Genomic DNA, 15,296 nt, shown 5'->3' with positions numbered 1-15,296 from the left:
TCAAGATTGCTTCGATCATGTGGACTGGGATATGTTCTGGATCGCCTCAGACAACAACATTGATGTATACGCTGATTTGGTGAGCGAGTTTATTAGCAAGTACATCGGTGATGTTGTACCCATGGTGACTATTAAAACCTTCCCCAACCAGAAACCGTGGATTGATGGCAGCATTCACGCAAAACTGAAAGCGTGAACCACTGTTTTTAATCATGGCGACCGGAAACACGACCGAATACAAAAAGTGTAGCTATTCCTTCCGCAAGGCAATCAAACAAGCTAAGCGTCAGTATAGAGACAAAGTATGTATGTGGCAGTGTCTACAGTCAATCACGGATTACAAAAAGAAAACCAGCCTCGTCGCGGACACTGATGTCTTGCTCCAGATGACTTAGGGCACGACTGCGTGGCCATGCATGCCTCCAACTCAATCATCAAGTTTGCAGACAACACTACAGTGGTAGGCTTGATTTCCAACAACGACGAGACGGCCTACAGGGAGGAGGTGAGGGCCCTCAGAGTGTGGTGTCAGGAAAATAACATTCACACTCAACGTCAACAAAACAAAGGAGATTATAGTGGACTTCAGGAAACAGCAGAGGGAGCACCCCCCTATCCACATCGACAGGACAGTAGTGGAGAAGGTGGAAAGTTTTAAGTTCCTCAGCGTACACATCACGGACAAACTAAAATGGTCTACCCACACAGACAGCGTGGTGAAGAAGGCGCAACAGTGCCTCTTGAAACTCAGGAGGCTGAAGAATTTGGCTTGTCACCGAAAACACTCACAATCTTTTACAGATGCACAAACGAGAGCATCCTGTCAGGCTGTATCACCGCCTGGTACGGCAACTGCTCCTCCCTCAAAGCAGGTGCATCAAAGCAGGGGCCGAGAGACTGAAGCTATTTTTCAATCTCAAGGCCATCAGACTGTTAAACAGCCATCACTAACATTGAGTGGCTGCTGCCAACATACTGACTCAAATCTCTAGCCACTTTAATAATGGAAAAATGTATGTAATACATGTATCACTAGTCACTTTAAACAAAGTCACTTTATATCATGTTTATATACCCTACATTACTCATCTCATATGTATATACTGTACTCTATACCATCTACTGCATCTTGACTATGCTGAACGGCCATCTCTCATCCATATATTTATATGTACATATTCTTAGTCATTCCTTTACACTTGTGTGTATGAGGTAGTTGTTGTGGAATTGTTAGATTACTTGTTAGTTATTACTGCACTGTCGGAACTAGAAGAACAAGCTTTTCGCTACACTCGCATTAACATCTGCTAACCATGTGTATGTGACCAATAAAATGTGATTTGATTTGAAGGGGATGGGAGTTGTTCTGAGCCTGGACAAGCATGTTTATTGAAGTTGGTTTTAGCTCACATACTGTATCTGTCCATGTTCTTTACAGATGTGTTGGCCAGTCAGGACCAGTCTGGCCAGGAGGCCACAGTCACCATTGACCAACGTAAGTTTATTTCCTGTCTCTCTCACTCATTGTCACCCTGCATTCATCAACCACACTATATTCTTCTCCTCTATGTGGGTGTTGTTGCCTATAGGCACAGATCTAGGATCAGCTTACTCTCACCCAAATCCTTACTTGTGCCAACATGGGTAGGAACACCAAACTGACCATAGATCAGGTGGTAACTTCATCCTGTATATTTCTGGCTGTTTGAACCTTCTGTCTCCACCCTCAGAAGTCCAGATCATCCCAGCTGCCGTGCAGACCACACCCACTACTATCAAGGTACTGAAGCAGAACCGCGGCCCCAGAACACCCCGCATCTCAGGAGGAGAGGAGCGCAGCTCACCTGGCAACCGCACAGGTAGGCATTTGTGTGTCTTGGATGTTGTGTATGTACAGTTGAAGTCGGAAGTTTACATACACCTTAGCCAAATACATTTAAACTCAGTTTTGCACAGTTCCTGACATTTATCCTATTAAAAATTCCCTGTCTTAGTTAGGTCAGATAGGATCTCCACTTTATTTTAAGAATGTGAAATGTCAGAATAATAAGACAGAGAATGATTTATTTCAGCTTTTATTCCTTCATCACATTCCCAGTGGATCAGCAGTTTACATACACTCAATTAGTATTTGGTAGCATTGCCTTTAAATTGTTTAACTTGGGTCAAATTTTTTCGGATAGCCTTCCACAAGCTTCCCACAATAAGTTGGGTGAATTTTGGCCCATTCCTCCTGACAGAGCTGGTTTAACCGAGTCAGGTTTGTAGGCTTCCTTGCTCACACATGCTTTTTCAGTTCTGCCCACAAATTTGCTATGGGATTGAGGTCAGGGCTTTGTGATGGCCACTCCAATACCTTGACTTTGTTGTCCTTAAGCCATTTTGTCACAACTTTGGAAGTATGCTTGGGGTCATTGTCCATTTGGAAGACCCATTTGCGACCAAGCTTTAACTTCCTGACTGATGTCTTCAATATACACACAAGTTTCCTCCCTAATGATGCCATCTATTTTGTGAAGTGCACCAGTCCCTCCTGCAGCAAAGCACCCCCACAACAAGATGCTGTCACCCCCGTGCTTCACGGTTCGGATAGTGTTCTTTGGCTTGCAAGACTCCCCCTTTTTCCTCCAAACATAATGATGGCCAAACAGTTCTATTTTTCTTTCATCAGACCAGAGGACATTTCTCCAAAATGTACGATCTTTGTCCCCATGTGCAGTTGGAAACCGTAGTCTAGCTTTTTTTATGGAGGTTTGGAGCAGTGGCTTCTTCCTTGTTGAGTGGCCTTTCAGGTTATGTCGATATATGACTTGTTTTACTGTGGCTTAAGATACTTTTGTACCCGTTTCCTCCAGCAGCTTCACAAGGTCCTTTGCTGTTGTTCTGCGATTGATTTGCACTTTTCGCACCAAAGTACGTTTATCTCTAGGAGACAGAATGTGTCTCCTTCCTGAGCGGTATGACGGCTGCGTGGTCCCATGGTGTTTGTACAGATGAACGTGGTACCTTCAGGTGTTTGGAAATTGCTCCCAAGGATGAACTAGACTTGTGGAGCTTTACATTATAATTTTTTTCTGAGGTTTTGGCTGATTTCTTTTGATTTTCCCACAATGTCAAGAAAACAGGCACTGATCTTGAAGGTAGGCCTTGAAATACATCCATAGGTACACCTCCAATTGACTCAAATTATGTCAATTAAGCCAAATAATCTTCTGGAATTTTCCAAGCTGTTTAAAGGCACAGTCAACTTAGTGTATGTTAACCCACTGGAATTAGGATACAGTTAATTATAAGTGAAATAATCTGTCTGTAAACAATTGTTGGAAAAATTACTTGTGTCATGCACAAGGTAGGAATCCTAACCGACTTGCCAAAACCATAGTTTGTTAACAACAAATGTGGAGTGTTTGAAAAACAAGTTTTAATGACTCCAACCTAAGTGTATGTAAACTTCCGACTTCAACTGTATGTGTACCTCGAGCAGTAGTCTTGGTATGCTTTTTTTATGGATGCCTTAAATGTGCATATGCTCGTATCTGATGTGAACACACGCACACCCGTCCTCTTACCTGTCCCTTTAGGTAACAACGGTCAGATCCAGCTGTGGCAGTTCCTGTTGGAGCTGTTGACGGATAAGGATGCTAGAGACTGTATCTCCTGGGTGGGAGAGGAGGGAGAGTTCAAACTCAACCAGCCTGAACTGGTGGCCCAAAAATGGGGTCAACGCAAGAACAAGCCCACCATGAACTATGAGAAACTCAGCCGAGCGCTCAGGTATGTCAATCTGCCAGTTTCTCTCCCTTTTCCTCTAACATTTTCATTGCACAATTTCAGGCACTCGTGTCTTGTTCCCTTACCTTGAACTTTCTAGTCAATTTAATTTCGGCCAATTTTTTCAGGTATTACTACGACGGGGACATGATCAGCAAGGTGCAGGGCAAGCGCTTCGTCTACAAGTTTGTGTGCGACCTGAGGACTTTGATTGGCTACAGCGCTGCTGAGCTCAACAACCTGGTGACGGAGTGTGAGCAGAAGAAGCTGGCCCGCATTCAGCTGCATGGGATTGGCCAGCCCATCACCACGGTGACACTGGCCACCTCAGCACAGGACAGCTGAGGGGGAGGGGCATGGGGATCCATGACTGCCCCAGGTAGAAGTTGCCCACTGTGACCAGCCCTAAGTGTTACATTAATAGGTGGAAATGATGAACAGACTTTAGATCCATGTCTATGGGCAACTTCGTCCTTTTCCTTTTGGTTTGATTGGGGAGGTTGTTTTCTTATTTTAACCAGGGAAGAGATGCTTGTTGGAGGGAGTGTATATGTGTGTGTGTATATGAGTGTCTGAGAGGTGGAGTGTGTTTGCGTATGCTGGAAAATCAAATGAGCTTTGCATTTTTTGTTCCTTTATCTGTAGCTTAGTATAGTTTCCATTGTAAATACCGGTACTCCATGTTTTTGATAGCCACAAGGGCAGTGTATTTTCATATTTTCCATTTATAAAAGGATCAGTTTTGTATTTTATTTGAGGCTTTTTTCCTCCTAATGAGTTGGACCTTGATCGTCCACCAGGGGAAATAAAGTGGCAGATGTTTTCCTAAGGACTGAGTCTGTCCTTGATCCAACAGCTCCAATGCAGAGCCACAAAATTGCATGTCGGTGTATTCTACTCTGCTCATTCAACCGAGACCCCGATGTAGTTCCTAAAAAAAACTGTTGGTGGGGGGACCCTACACGTAGTCTGTCTATAGGCAGAACTGCTCCAGTGTAATGAGTATGCATACATACATGCACACCACTCAGGTGGGTTCTAATGTTTTTCCTATATGACCAGGATTCAAGCTCTCATGACCACACACAGATTCAACACCAGATATTTGTATGTACATTCAACATTTTATTGATGGGATAGTGTAGAAAGCATTCTCAGTCTAAGCAAATTATTTGTATAGGTACACAGAAAAAGTCACAGAATGAACAAATGAAACCACTAACCCCTGGAGATACCCTGTACAAGTATCCTTGATAACACCAAAACATTTACCTGATTTAAGAGCTTCAGTTTGTGTGTAGGGAGGGAGTGTAGTAGTATGTAGATCTGTGGCATAATTGCACAATATGAATGTCACATTCATGTCTATTGGAGGCTCCATTTTGGGTATGGGGAATGTCTCGTCTACTACGGCCGCAATACTGATCCCAGATCTGGGGTGCGTTCAGCTCGGTGAAACATTCAGAATGTAACACAAAACTACCTGACATAATGACATCTGTTCCACATAACACATTTATATCTGAATGTCCTGTGCAGTTGCTCCTTTCTGAACAGTGTCCCTGTATTTTGCCTCACGCACATTGTCCCGAGATCAGTATTTCTTTAGCCTCTGCTTTTAAAGCCAGGATGTCTGAGACATGAGAGATTTGACAAAACAAGCAAGAGGGGGATTCCCACCACAGAACAAGGAACAGTTTTTCTTATCTTTCCTTGGTTGTTTGATACATGTACATCAATAAGGGATCATAGCTTTCACCTGGTCAGTCTATGTCATGGAAAAATAGTGTATGTTCTGTGTGAGACATTGTGGAGGGAATAAGTGTTTGATGATCAGAAAGACAATAGATTAGAATGTACAAATCTGACACACCCAATCCCCCCCCTCTCTCTCTCAATTCAACATAGTTCACACACCAAGCCGACAGCATGGATAGAGAAGCAGGGCTGGTTGTGGGGGTTGAGGTCTATGGGATAGACAGAGGAAAGGAGAGATCGAAAAAGAGCCTGAAAGCCTGAGAAAGAAAACATAATAATGATTTCTGTTTCCATTAATGATGTTCACAGACTATATAGGAATGAGGAAAGATCGGGTGGAATGCTGAGATTTCTGGAATGATGAATGGAGCTGAAACAATTCCTAGTCGTGGAATATTTAAGGGACATAAACCAACAAACAGAGCAGTAACACCAGTAACACCCAGACTAAATGAAACAGATCGACTTCCTTTCAGATACTATTACACGTCATTATATTAGCTACATGTAGATAGAGATAATTGGGTCCATGTAGGTAACACAGAGCGAGGAAGGGGCTGGAAACAAAGGAGAGCACAGGTTCTGTTTAAAGATTGTCGCAGTGACAAAGCGGACCAGATTCTAAATACTTTTTTTTTTCTCTCTTCTTCATATCACAAGATCACAAAGAAGACACAGAAAATGTACAATCCTGCTAAAAGTCTATATGAGAGGCCCAGTACTGCGACAGGAGCCAGCTTCTCTACGTATATCTGGCATCAATATCACCATGCACTACATATAGTTACAGCTAGTTTTTTCTGCCTTATTTCAATACATTACGCACAAAATAAAAACATTCAATATTTCTTTGCCTTTTACATATTTCTCATGTATTAGTTATATATTTTTGTTTTTTTATAAATTTTTCTGGAAAAAAAACCTGAAACGCTTGTGGTATAATCCCACAGAGAGGAGCTCAGGGCAGACTGAGCCCCTCCTCCCTTGTGGTATAATCCCACAGAGAGGAGCTCAGGGCAGACTGAGCCCCTCCTCCCTTGTGGTATAATCCCACAGAGAGGAGCTCAGGGCAGACTGAGCCCCTCGTCCCTTGTGGTATAATCCCACAGAGAGGAGCTCAGGGCAGACTGAGCCCCTCCTCCCTTGTGGTATAATCCCACAGAGAGGAGCTCAGGGCAGACTGAGCCCCTCGTCCCTTGTGGTATAATCCCACAGAGAGGAGCTCAGGGCAGACTGAGCCCCTCCTCCCTTGTGGTATAATCCCACAGAGAGGAGCTCAGGGCAGACTGAGCCCCTCCTCCCTTGTGGTATAATCCCACAGAGAGGAGCTCAGGGCAGACTGAGCCCCTCCTCCCTTCGCTAGTGTTAAGAGCTGTTATGTCATCACTAAACACAGCACAGCTGTCATCTGAGAGAGAGGGAGGGGAGAAGAGTGCGTGGGAGAGATGGAGGGGGAGGGGAGAGTGCGTCAGAGTGAGTGAGGAAGAGGCAGGAAGATTGCAGGGATATTTGGGGCCTCTGTTTCACCCTCTTAGACCTGCGAGTGCTATCCTGAGGGGCAGGACTCACCCCCAGATAGACGGACAGATGAATCAATCAATGAGCTTCTCTGTTCTGTACAAACACTACAGGATATTATAGAAAAATATGCAGGTGAATGAGGATATCCTTGTCTGACCAATAGTAGCTATGAATGTTGATGTGCTGCACTTTACGAGGAAAGGATGAAGTGTGGCTAGGTTGTATTTCAGCCCCCAGCTCTTTGGCACTACCCCTGGATAGCTGGAAGTAATATAACTATTTCAAACCCAATTCATTCTAGATTTTTCTGGCACTTCAGTCATACTGGTTTCACCTACTCAGTCCTTTCAGATCCATTGACAGCAATAGAGTAGGAGTTAGAAGGGTTTATGGAACAAAATGGAACGGGCCCTAGGTGTGAGGGGTTTATGGACCAAAATGGAACGGGCCCTAGGTATGAGGGGTTTATGGACCAAAATGGAACGGGCCCTAGGTGTGAGGGGTTTATGGACCAAAATGGAACGGGCCCTAGGTGTGAGGGGTTAAAGGAAGTTCAGGGTCTGGGAGGGGTCAAAGGGTAGCTCCTTAGTTCTGCATCTGTTCGAAGAACTTGTAGGTGGGGTTCTCATAGCCATTCTGCTGCATCTTGGACAGGTGACGCTCCTCTGGGGTCACTGCAGCATCCACCTGCAACACACACACACACCAGGTTAACACACAGGTACAGAATACCAACATACACACACACACACACACCAGGTTAACACACAGGTACAGAACACCAACACACACACACCAGGTTAACACACAGGTACAGAACACCAACACACACACACACACCAGGTTAACACACAGGTACAGAACACCAACACACACACACACACACCAGGTTAACACACAGGTACAGAACACCAACATACACACCAGGTTAACACACAGGTGCAGACACAGAAAACACTCACCTCAATGATTCCGTGGTGGATGGAGGTATACTGCTTCTTCCTCAGCATAATCAGAGAGATGATGATGACTGTCGCTATGACAACCCCGCCCACCATCAGGCCGATGATGGCACCCTTGTTGGAGCCTACATCCTCAGCAAAGAACACCTGGTAATAATCAATACAACACCTATCAATCAACCTGGAGGTGTTGAGTGTTTCTGCAGTTATATACTGTATATTGTGAAGGCAACATTATTTACCAGTCTCAAATGCAAATGTTCCCATCATAAACATGTGAACTTGGGCTACTGAGCCAGTTTGTGATACACATGTATGAATATGTACCAGTGTATACTGTAGGTAATTTACTGGATGTTTCCGTACCAGTTTGTGATACACATGAATGAATATGTACCAGTGTATACTGTAGGTAATTTACTGGATGTTTCCGTACCAGTTTGTGATACACATGTATGAATATGTACCAGTGTATACTGTAGGTAATTTACTGGATGTTTCCGTACCAGTTTGTGATACACATGAATGAATATGTACCAGTGTATACTGTAGGTAATTTACTGGATGTTTCCGTACCAGTTTTTGATACACATGAATGAATATGTACCAGTGTATACTGTAGGTAATTTACTGGATGTTTCCGTACCAGTTTGTGATACACATGTATGAATATGTACCAGTGTATACTGTAGGTAATTTACTGGATGTTTCCGTACCAGTTTGTGATACACATGAATGAATATGTACCAGTGTATACTGTAGGTAATTTACTGGATGTTTCCGTACCAGTTTTTGATGATGCACTTCATAGCTGGCGCTTTGTCGCTCCTCCTTCTCCACCCGCACCTCAGGAAACTCCTCAGGCTTCAGAGCAGACACTGGACACAGTGAGAGACAGCATCCAAACATCAAAGAGACATACACAAGCATAACCCAAACCACAAACATGCCAATACAGTAGAAACACAATCATATACACACTTACCAGGCCGAGTGGGCAGACCTCTATCTGGGACTGGACGAGCATCAACAGGATCAACTGTTTTAACAGAGGAAACACTCACGGACTAAAAGCTTTAGACCAATTTAATGGATAATGCATGTGTATTGCTGTGGTTTCGTTAGGCTGTGTGTTAAGGCTGGTTGTGAGAGTGTGTGTTGTGTGTGTGTGTGTGTTACCGTTGTTGTCAGTGTTGGGCTGATTGAAGCTCTCTGGGTGGATGAAGCCCAGTCGATCCAGGCCCATGCCAGGGTCCAGAGGGGCAGAGCTGTAAGCCTGGTCGGGCATCAGGGCATCGTTTCCATAGCTCACCCTGCCATCGCTCTACAAACACAGGATACACATTACTGACTTTCTATCTGTGTGTGGGTTTGTAAGATAGGAGAGATTGTACTATTTTTATGAGCAAGAGTGTGCGTGCCTGTGTATGTGTGAAACTCACCCTCCCATCGCTCTGCAGAGATGAGACTTGCTGAGACAGCTCTGACTGAACCCTCTGCATCAGGACAGCTACACACAGACAGAGAGAGAGAGAGGCAGAAAGGGAAAAGCATAATTTGTACAATATCTCAGTAATAACAACCCAGCACGACACAGTGTATAGACTGAATAATATCATGACACGGCAGTATATGGGAAGGTGTAGGGCGACACTCACAAACTTGGTCTTGGATTTCCTTGGCCACGCTGGGCACCTTGTAGAGCAGCCCCAGGGATTGGTTCATCCTCTCGTCAATCACACGCAGGTGGGTCATCACCTAGAGGTCAGAAGGGCAAAGTTCAGAGGTCAAAGGAGTTACACAGGACACAGAGTGGCTGTAGGGGCTTGTGGGTAGTGTAGTGTATTATAGTGGTTGGGGTACCTGGGGTCGGATCTGAGCAGCCTTTTTGGGGTCCACCATGCGGACGTGTTCGTAGTGTTTCAGGGTGTGTTGTCTGTCCTTCTGTTCTGCACGGACATACTTCTTCAACAGGCCAAGCACCTGACGAGGCTGAGAGACAGAGAGACAAGGCGATGAGGTACAGAGGGACAGCAGGAAGAGGGACAGAGAGAGAGATGGGACACAGAGACGGGGGGGGGGGGGAATGGGACACAGAGACAGGGAGATGAGGGACAGAGACAAGGGGGTGGGGGACAGAGACAAGGGGGTGGGGAACAGAGACAGGGGGATGAGGGACAGAGACAGAGACAGGGGGGGGACGGGAGACAGAGACAGGGGGGGGGGACGAGGGACAGAGACAGGGAGATGAGGGACAGAGACAGGGACAGGGGATGAGGGACAGAGACAGGGGGATGGGGACAGAGACAGGGGGATGGGGGACAGAGACAGGGGGATAGAGACAGGAGGATGAGGGACAGAGACAGGGGGGTGAGGGACAGAAACAGGGGGGTGAAGGACAGAGACAGGGGGGTGAGGGACAGAGACAGAGACACAAAAAGTGTGTGCCTCATCTACCATAATAGCATCGCTATCCCAAAGAAAGGTAACATAGAACGAAGTTTTAAACCATACACAAAACCCAGGAAAGAGATTTTTCAGAAAAGACTGACTTACAAAGAAGAAAAGAACAAGAACAAAACAACCAACTGGCAGCGCAGCAGTCAACTTTCACAAGGCCAGTGACCAACTGGCAGCGCAGCAGTCAACTTTCACAAGGCCAGTGACCAACTGGCAGCGCAGCAGTCAACTTTCACAAGGCCAGTGACCAACTGGCAGCGCAGCAGTCAACTTTCACAAGGCCAGTGACCAACTGGCCACGCAGCAGTCAACTTTCACAAGGCCAGTGACCAACTGGCAGCGCAGCAGTCAACTTTCACAAGGCCAGTGACCAACTGGCCACGCAGCAGTCAACTTTCACAAGGCCAGTGACCAACTGGCAGCGCAGCAGTCAACTTTCACAAGGCCAGTGACCAACTGGCAGCGCAGCAGTCAACTTTCACAAGGCCAGTGACCAACTGGCAGCGCAGCAGTCAACTTTCACAAGGCCAGTGACCAACTGGCAGCGCAGCAGTCAACTTTCACAAGGCCAGTGACCAACTGGCAGCGCAGCAGTCAACTTTCACAAGGCCAGTGACCAACTGGCCACGCAGCAGTCAACTTTCACAAGGCCAGTGACCAACTGGCAGCGCAGCAGTCAACTTTCACAAGGCCAGTGACCAACTGGCAGCGCAGCAGTCAACTTTCACAAGGCCAGTGACCAACTGGCCACGCAGCAGTCAACTTTCACAAGGCCAGTGACCAACTGGCAGCGCAGCAGTCAACTTTCACAAGGCCAGTGACCAACTGGCAGCGCAGCAGTCAACTTTCACAAGGCCAGTGACCAACTGGCAGCGCAGCAGTCAACTTTCACAAGGCCAGTGACCAACTGGCAGCGCAGCAGTCAACTTTCACAAGGCCAGTGACCAACTGGCAGCGCAGCAGTCAACTTTCACAAGGCCAGTGACCAACTGGCAGCGCAGCAGTCAACTTTCACAAGGCCAGTGACCAACTGGCCACGCAGCAGTCAACTTTCACAAGGCCAGTGACCAACTGGCAGCGCAGCAGTCAACTTTCACAAGGCCAGTGACCAACTGGCAGCGCAGCAGTCAACTTTCACAAGGCCAGTGACCAACTGGCCACGCAGCAGTCAACTTTCACAAGGCCAGTGACCAACTGGCAGCGCAGCAGTCAACTTTCACAAGGCCAGTGACCAACTGGCCACGCAGCAGTCAACTTTCACAAGGCCAGTGACCAACTGGCAGCGCAGCAGTCAACTTTCACAAGGCCAGTGACCAACTGGCCACGCAGCAGTCAACTTTCACAAGGCCAGTGACCAACTGGCCACGCAGCAGTCAACTTTCACAAGGCCAGTGACCAACTGGCAGCGCAGCAGTCAACTTTCACAAGGCCAGTGACCAACTGGCAGCGCAGCAGTCAACTTTCACAAGGCCAGTGACCAACTGGCCACGCAGCAGTCAACTTTCACAAGGCCAGTGACCAACTGGCAGCGCAGCAGTCAACTTTCACAAGGCCAGTGACCAACTGGCAGCGCAGCAGTCAACTTTCACAAGGCCAGTGACCAACTGGCAGCGCAGCAGTCAACTTTCACAAGGCCTGTGACCAAAGGGAGGCGCAGCAGTCAACTTTCACAAGGCCTGTGACCAAAGGGAGGCGCAGCAGTCAACTTTCACAAGGCCTGTTACCAAAGGGAGGTGCAGCAGTCAACTTTCACAAGGCCTGTTACCAAAGGGAGGTGCAGCAGTCAACTTTCACAAGGCCTGTGACCAAAGGGAGGCGGCAACCATAGCCTCTTGTCGTGTGAGTAGTGCCCTCAGACCAGTGTTATTGCTAAGCATAAAAAGTTGTTCAAAGATGGGGAGATGATCAAGGAAGCATTTATTGAGGCTGCAGACTCACTGTTTGGGGATTTTAAGAATAAGGCTGAAGTTATGGCTGCCATCAATTACATTCAGACAAGAAGATGCGAGGGAATAGCAGAGAAACTTGAGGATCAACTGAAGAAGGATACTGATAACTGCGAGTGTTATTCCCTCCAGTTTCCACAGATAGTCCACAGATAAATGGTAGATGTGGCAGTTATGCATTTCATCAGAATAGTAAACTCAGCAAAAAAAGAAACCTCTCACTGTCAACTGCGTTTATCTTCAGCAAACTTAACATGTGTAAATATTTGTATGAACATAAGATTCAACAACTGAAACAAACTGAACAAGTTCCACAGACATGTGACTAACAGAAATGGAATAATGTATCTCTGAACAAAGGGAGGGTCAAAAGTAACAGTCAGTATCTGGTGTGGCCACCAGCTGCATTAAGTACTGTAGTGCATCTCCTCCTCATGGACTATACCAGACTTGTCAGTTCTTGCTGTGAGATGTTACCCCACTCGTCCACCAAGGCACCTGCAAGTTCCCGGACATTTCTGGGGGGAATGGCCCTAGCCCTCACCCCCCGATCCAACAGGTCCCAGATGTGCTCAATGGGATAGAGATCTGGGCTCTTCACTGGCCATGGCAGAACACTGACATTCCTGTCTTGCAGGAAATCACGCACAGAACGAGCAGGATGGCTGGTGGCATTGTCATGCTGGAGGGTCATGTCAGGATGAGCCTGCAGGAAGGGTACCACATGAGGGAGGAGGATGCCTTCCCTGTAACGCACAGCGTTGAGATTGCCTGCATTGACAACAAGCTCAGTCCGATGATGCTGTGACACACCCCCCCCAGACCATGACGGACCCTCCACCTCCAAATCGATCCCGCTCCAGAGTACAGGCCTCGGTGTAACGCTCATTCCTTCAACGATAAACGCGAATCCGACCATCACCCCTGGTGAGACAAAACCGCAACTCGTCAGTGAAGAGCACTTTTTGCCAGTCTTGTCTGGTCCAGTGACGGAGTGTTTGTGCCCAAAGGCGACGTTGTTTCCGGGGATATCTGGTGAGGACCTGCCTTACAACAGGCCTACAAGCCCTCAGTCCAGCCTCTCTCAGCCTATTGTGGACAGTCTGAGCACTGGAGGGATTGTGCGTTCCTGGTGTAACTCGGGGCAGTTGTTGTTGCCATCCTGTACCTGTCCCGCAGGTGATGTTCAGATGTACCGATCCTGTGCAGGTGTTATTACACGTGGTCTGCCACTGTGAGGACGATCAGCTGTCTATTTGACAACATGAGTACAAATGAGGAACTACTCGCCATTTTGCCACTGAAAGGACATACAAGGGAGTTAGCAATCTCCATAAAAGCTTGAAAGATGTCTATCAAATTCCAACTGCCCTTTTGTAAGCTTGTTTCCATTACAACCAATGGGCCCCCTGCTATAGTAGGCCGCATCAGTGGGTTTGTTGCATTGTGCAAACAAGATGATTCTTTCCCTGACTTTCTTAGTTATCACTGCATAATTCATCAGTAAGCTTTGTGCGGGAAGATGTTAAACATGAAAGAGGTGATGGATGTTACCATGAAGATTGTGTGTTCTATTCGAGCAAGAAGCTTACAGCAGAGGCTATTTCACGCTCACTTAGAGAGACTGAAGAGGAGCACACAGACCTGCTGCTGCACACAGACCTGCTGCTGCACACAGACCTGCTGCTGCACACAGACCTGCTGCTGCACACAGACCTGCTGCTGCACACAGACCTGCTGCTGCACACAGACCTGCTGCTGCACACAGACCTGCTGCTGCACACAGACCTGCTGCTGCACACAGATGTGAGGTGGCTATTTCACGCTCACTTAGAGAGACTGAAGAAGAGCACACAGACCTGCTGCTGCATACAGACCTGCTGCTGCACACAGACCTGCTGCTGCACACAGGTGTGCGGAGGCTATTTCACGGTGACTTAGAGAGACTGAAGAGGAGCACACAGACCTGCTGCTGCACACAGACCTGCTGCTGCACACAGACCTGCTGCTGCACACAGACCTGCTGCTGCACACAGATGTGCGGAGGCTGAGCCGAGGTACATTTTTAGGGAGATTCAGTGAGTTGTTGCCTGAAATCAAGGAGTTTCTCAAGGTCCCCAAACATGCAGAATATGCACAGCTCGAGGACACAGTGTCTCCTGGATTTATCTTTTCTCACTGACATAACTTACATGTTTAATGAATTAAATGTAGAGCTGCAAGGAAAAGGCAAACATGTAATCGACATGATCAGCTCTGTGAACACTTTTAAATGCAAACTACAACTGGTCACGAGAAAGCTGCATTCAGAACCTGAACGTCAGGGCAAGGATACAGCACAGCCTGACAGTGGACGCTACGTGGAGCAAGCATCTCATCTGAGTGCGTCAGTCATTTCACGGACTGCATCACTTGAGCCTATTGCCACTTATAAGTGCTTTCCGTTTGGCACAGACATAAATGTGGAAGTCATTGCCTCCAAAATGGGATCACTTTTTCAGTTGGACACAACTATATGAGAAACTGAAAATGTCACCCTTCAAAATGTCCTTCAGCTGAAATCCAGAACAACCACTGAGATGAAAGAAGAGTTCTGGGAGCTACTGCTAGAGGAGAAGTATCCCAACATAACAAGATGTGCTCTCAACTGATCAGCCCTTTTTTGGATCAACCTACCTCTGAGTCTGCATTTTCTCACATGAAGATAAAGTCCAAGTACAGATCTACTATGAATGATGACCACCTTGTGTCCTGCATGAGACTGGCAACACGCTGCAGCCCTAACTATAAAAAACTACTTGCCTCAACCCAATGCCAAAAGTCACACAAAGGCAGGAAATTAAATTGGTTGCACTTGTGTGGAAACCGTGTTATTGGT

General features: G+C 46.8%; 2 protein-coding genes across 4 annotated transcripts in view; one reads left to right on the top strand and one right to left on the bottom strand.

The window, feature by feature from the left end:
• gabpa (GA binding protein transcription factor subunit alpha) overlaps window positions 1-4,600 on the top strand; it is a 9,055-nt gene extending 4,455 nt beyond the window's left edge. For both annotated transcript variants that reach the window (XM_021597856.3, XM_021597857.3), the window contains exons 7-10: window positions 1,439-1,495; window positions 1,731-1,859; window positions 3,582-3,774; window positions 3,900-4,600. In XM_021597856.3, the coding sequence (XP_021453531.1) occupies window positions 1,439-1,495; window positions 1,731-1,859; window positions 3,582-3,774; window positions 3,900-4,116 (596 nt within the window). In that variant the 3' untranslated portion in view covers window positions 4,117-4,600. The remainder of the gene's footprint in view (window positions 1-1,438; window positions 1,496-1,730; window positions 1,860-3,581; window positions 3,775-3,899) is intronic.
• Window positions 4,601-4,875: 275 nt separating this feature from the next.
• Window positions 4,876-15,296, bottom strand: part of LOC110520491 (amyloid-beta A4 protein) — a 54,384-nt gene continuing 43,963 nt past the window's right edge. For both annotated transcript variants that reach the window (XM_090230273.1, XM_090230274.1), the window contains 8 exons: window positions 9,876-10,004; window positions 9,671-9,770; window positions 9,455-9,522; window positions 9,192-9,336; window positions 8,998-9,051; window positions 8,799-8,890; window positions 8,013-8,159; window positions 4,876-7,737 (listed from right to left, as the gene is read on the bottom strand). In XM_090230273.1, coding sequence (XP_090086399.1) covers window positions 7,636-7,737; window positions 8,013-8,159; window positions 8,799-8,890; window positions 8,998-9,051; window positions 9,192-9,336; window positions 9,455-9,522; window positions 9,671-9,770; window positions 9,876-10,004 — 837 coding nt within the window. In that variant the 3' untranslated portion in view covers window positions 4,876-7,635. The remainder of the gene's footprint in view (window positions 7,738-8,012; window positions 8,160-8,798; window positions 8,891-8,997; window positions 9,052-9,191; window positions 9,337-9,454; window positions 9,523-9,670; window positions 9,771-9,875; window positions 10,005-15,296) is intronic.

Source organism: Oncorhynchus mykiss, chromosome 3 (assembly GCF_057628025.1).
Source record: "Oncorhynchus mykiss isolate SJ-2025 chromosome 3, ASM5762802v1, whole genome shotgun sequence".
NCBI lineage: Eukaryota > Metazoa > Chordata > Actinopteri > Salmoniformes > Salmonidae > Oncorhynchus > Oncorhynchus mykiss.
The sequence above is the reverse complement of the archived record's forward strand: the minus strand, read 5'-3'. Positions and strand labels throughout refer to the sequence as shown.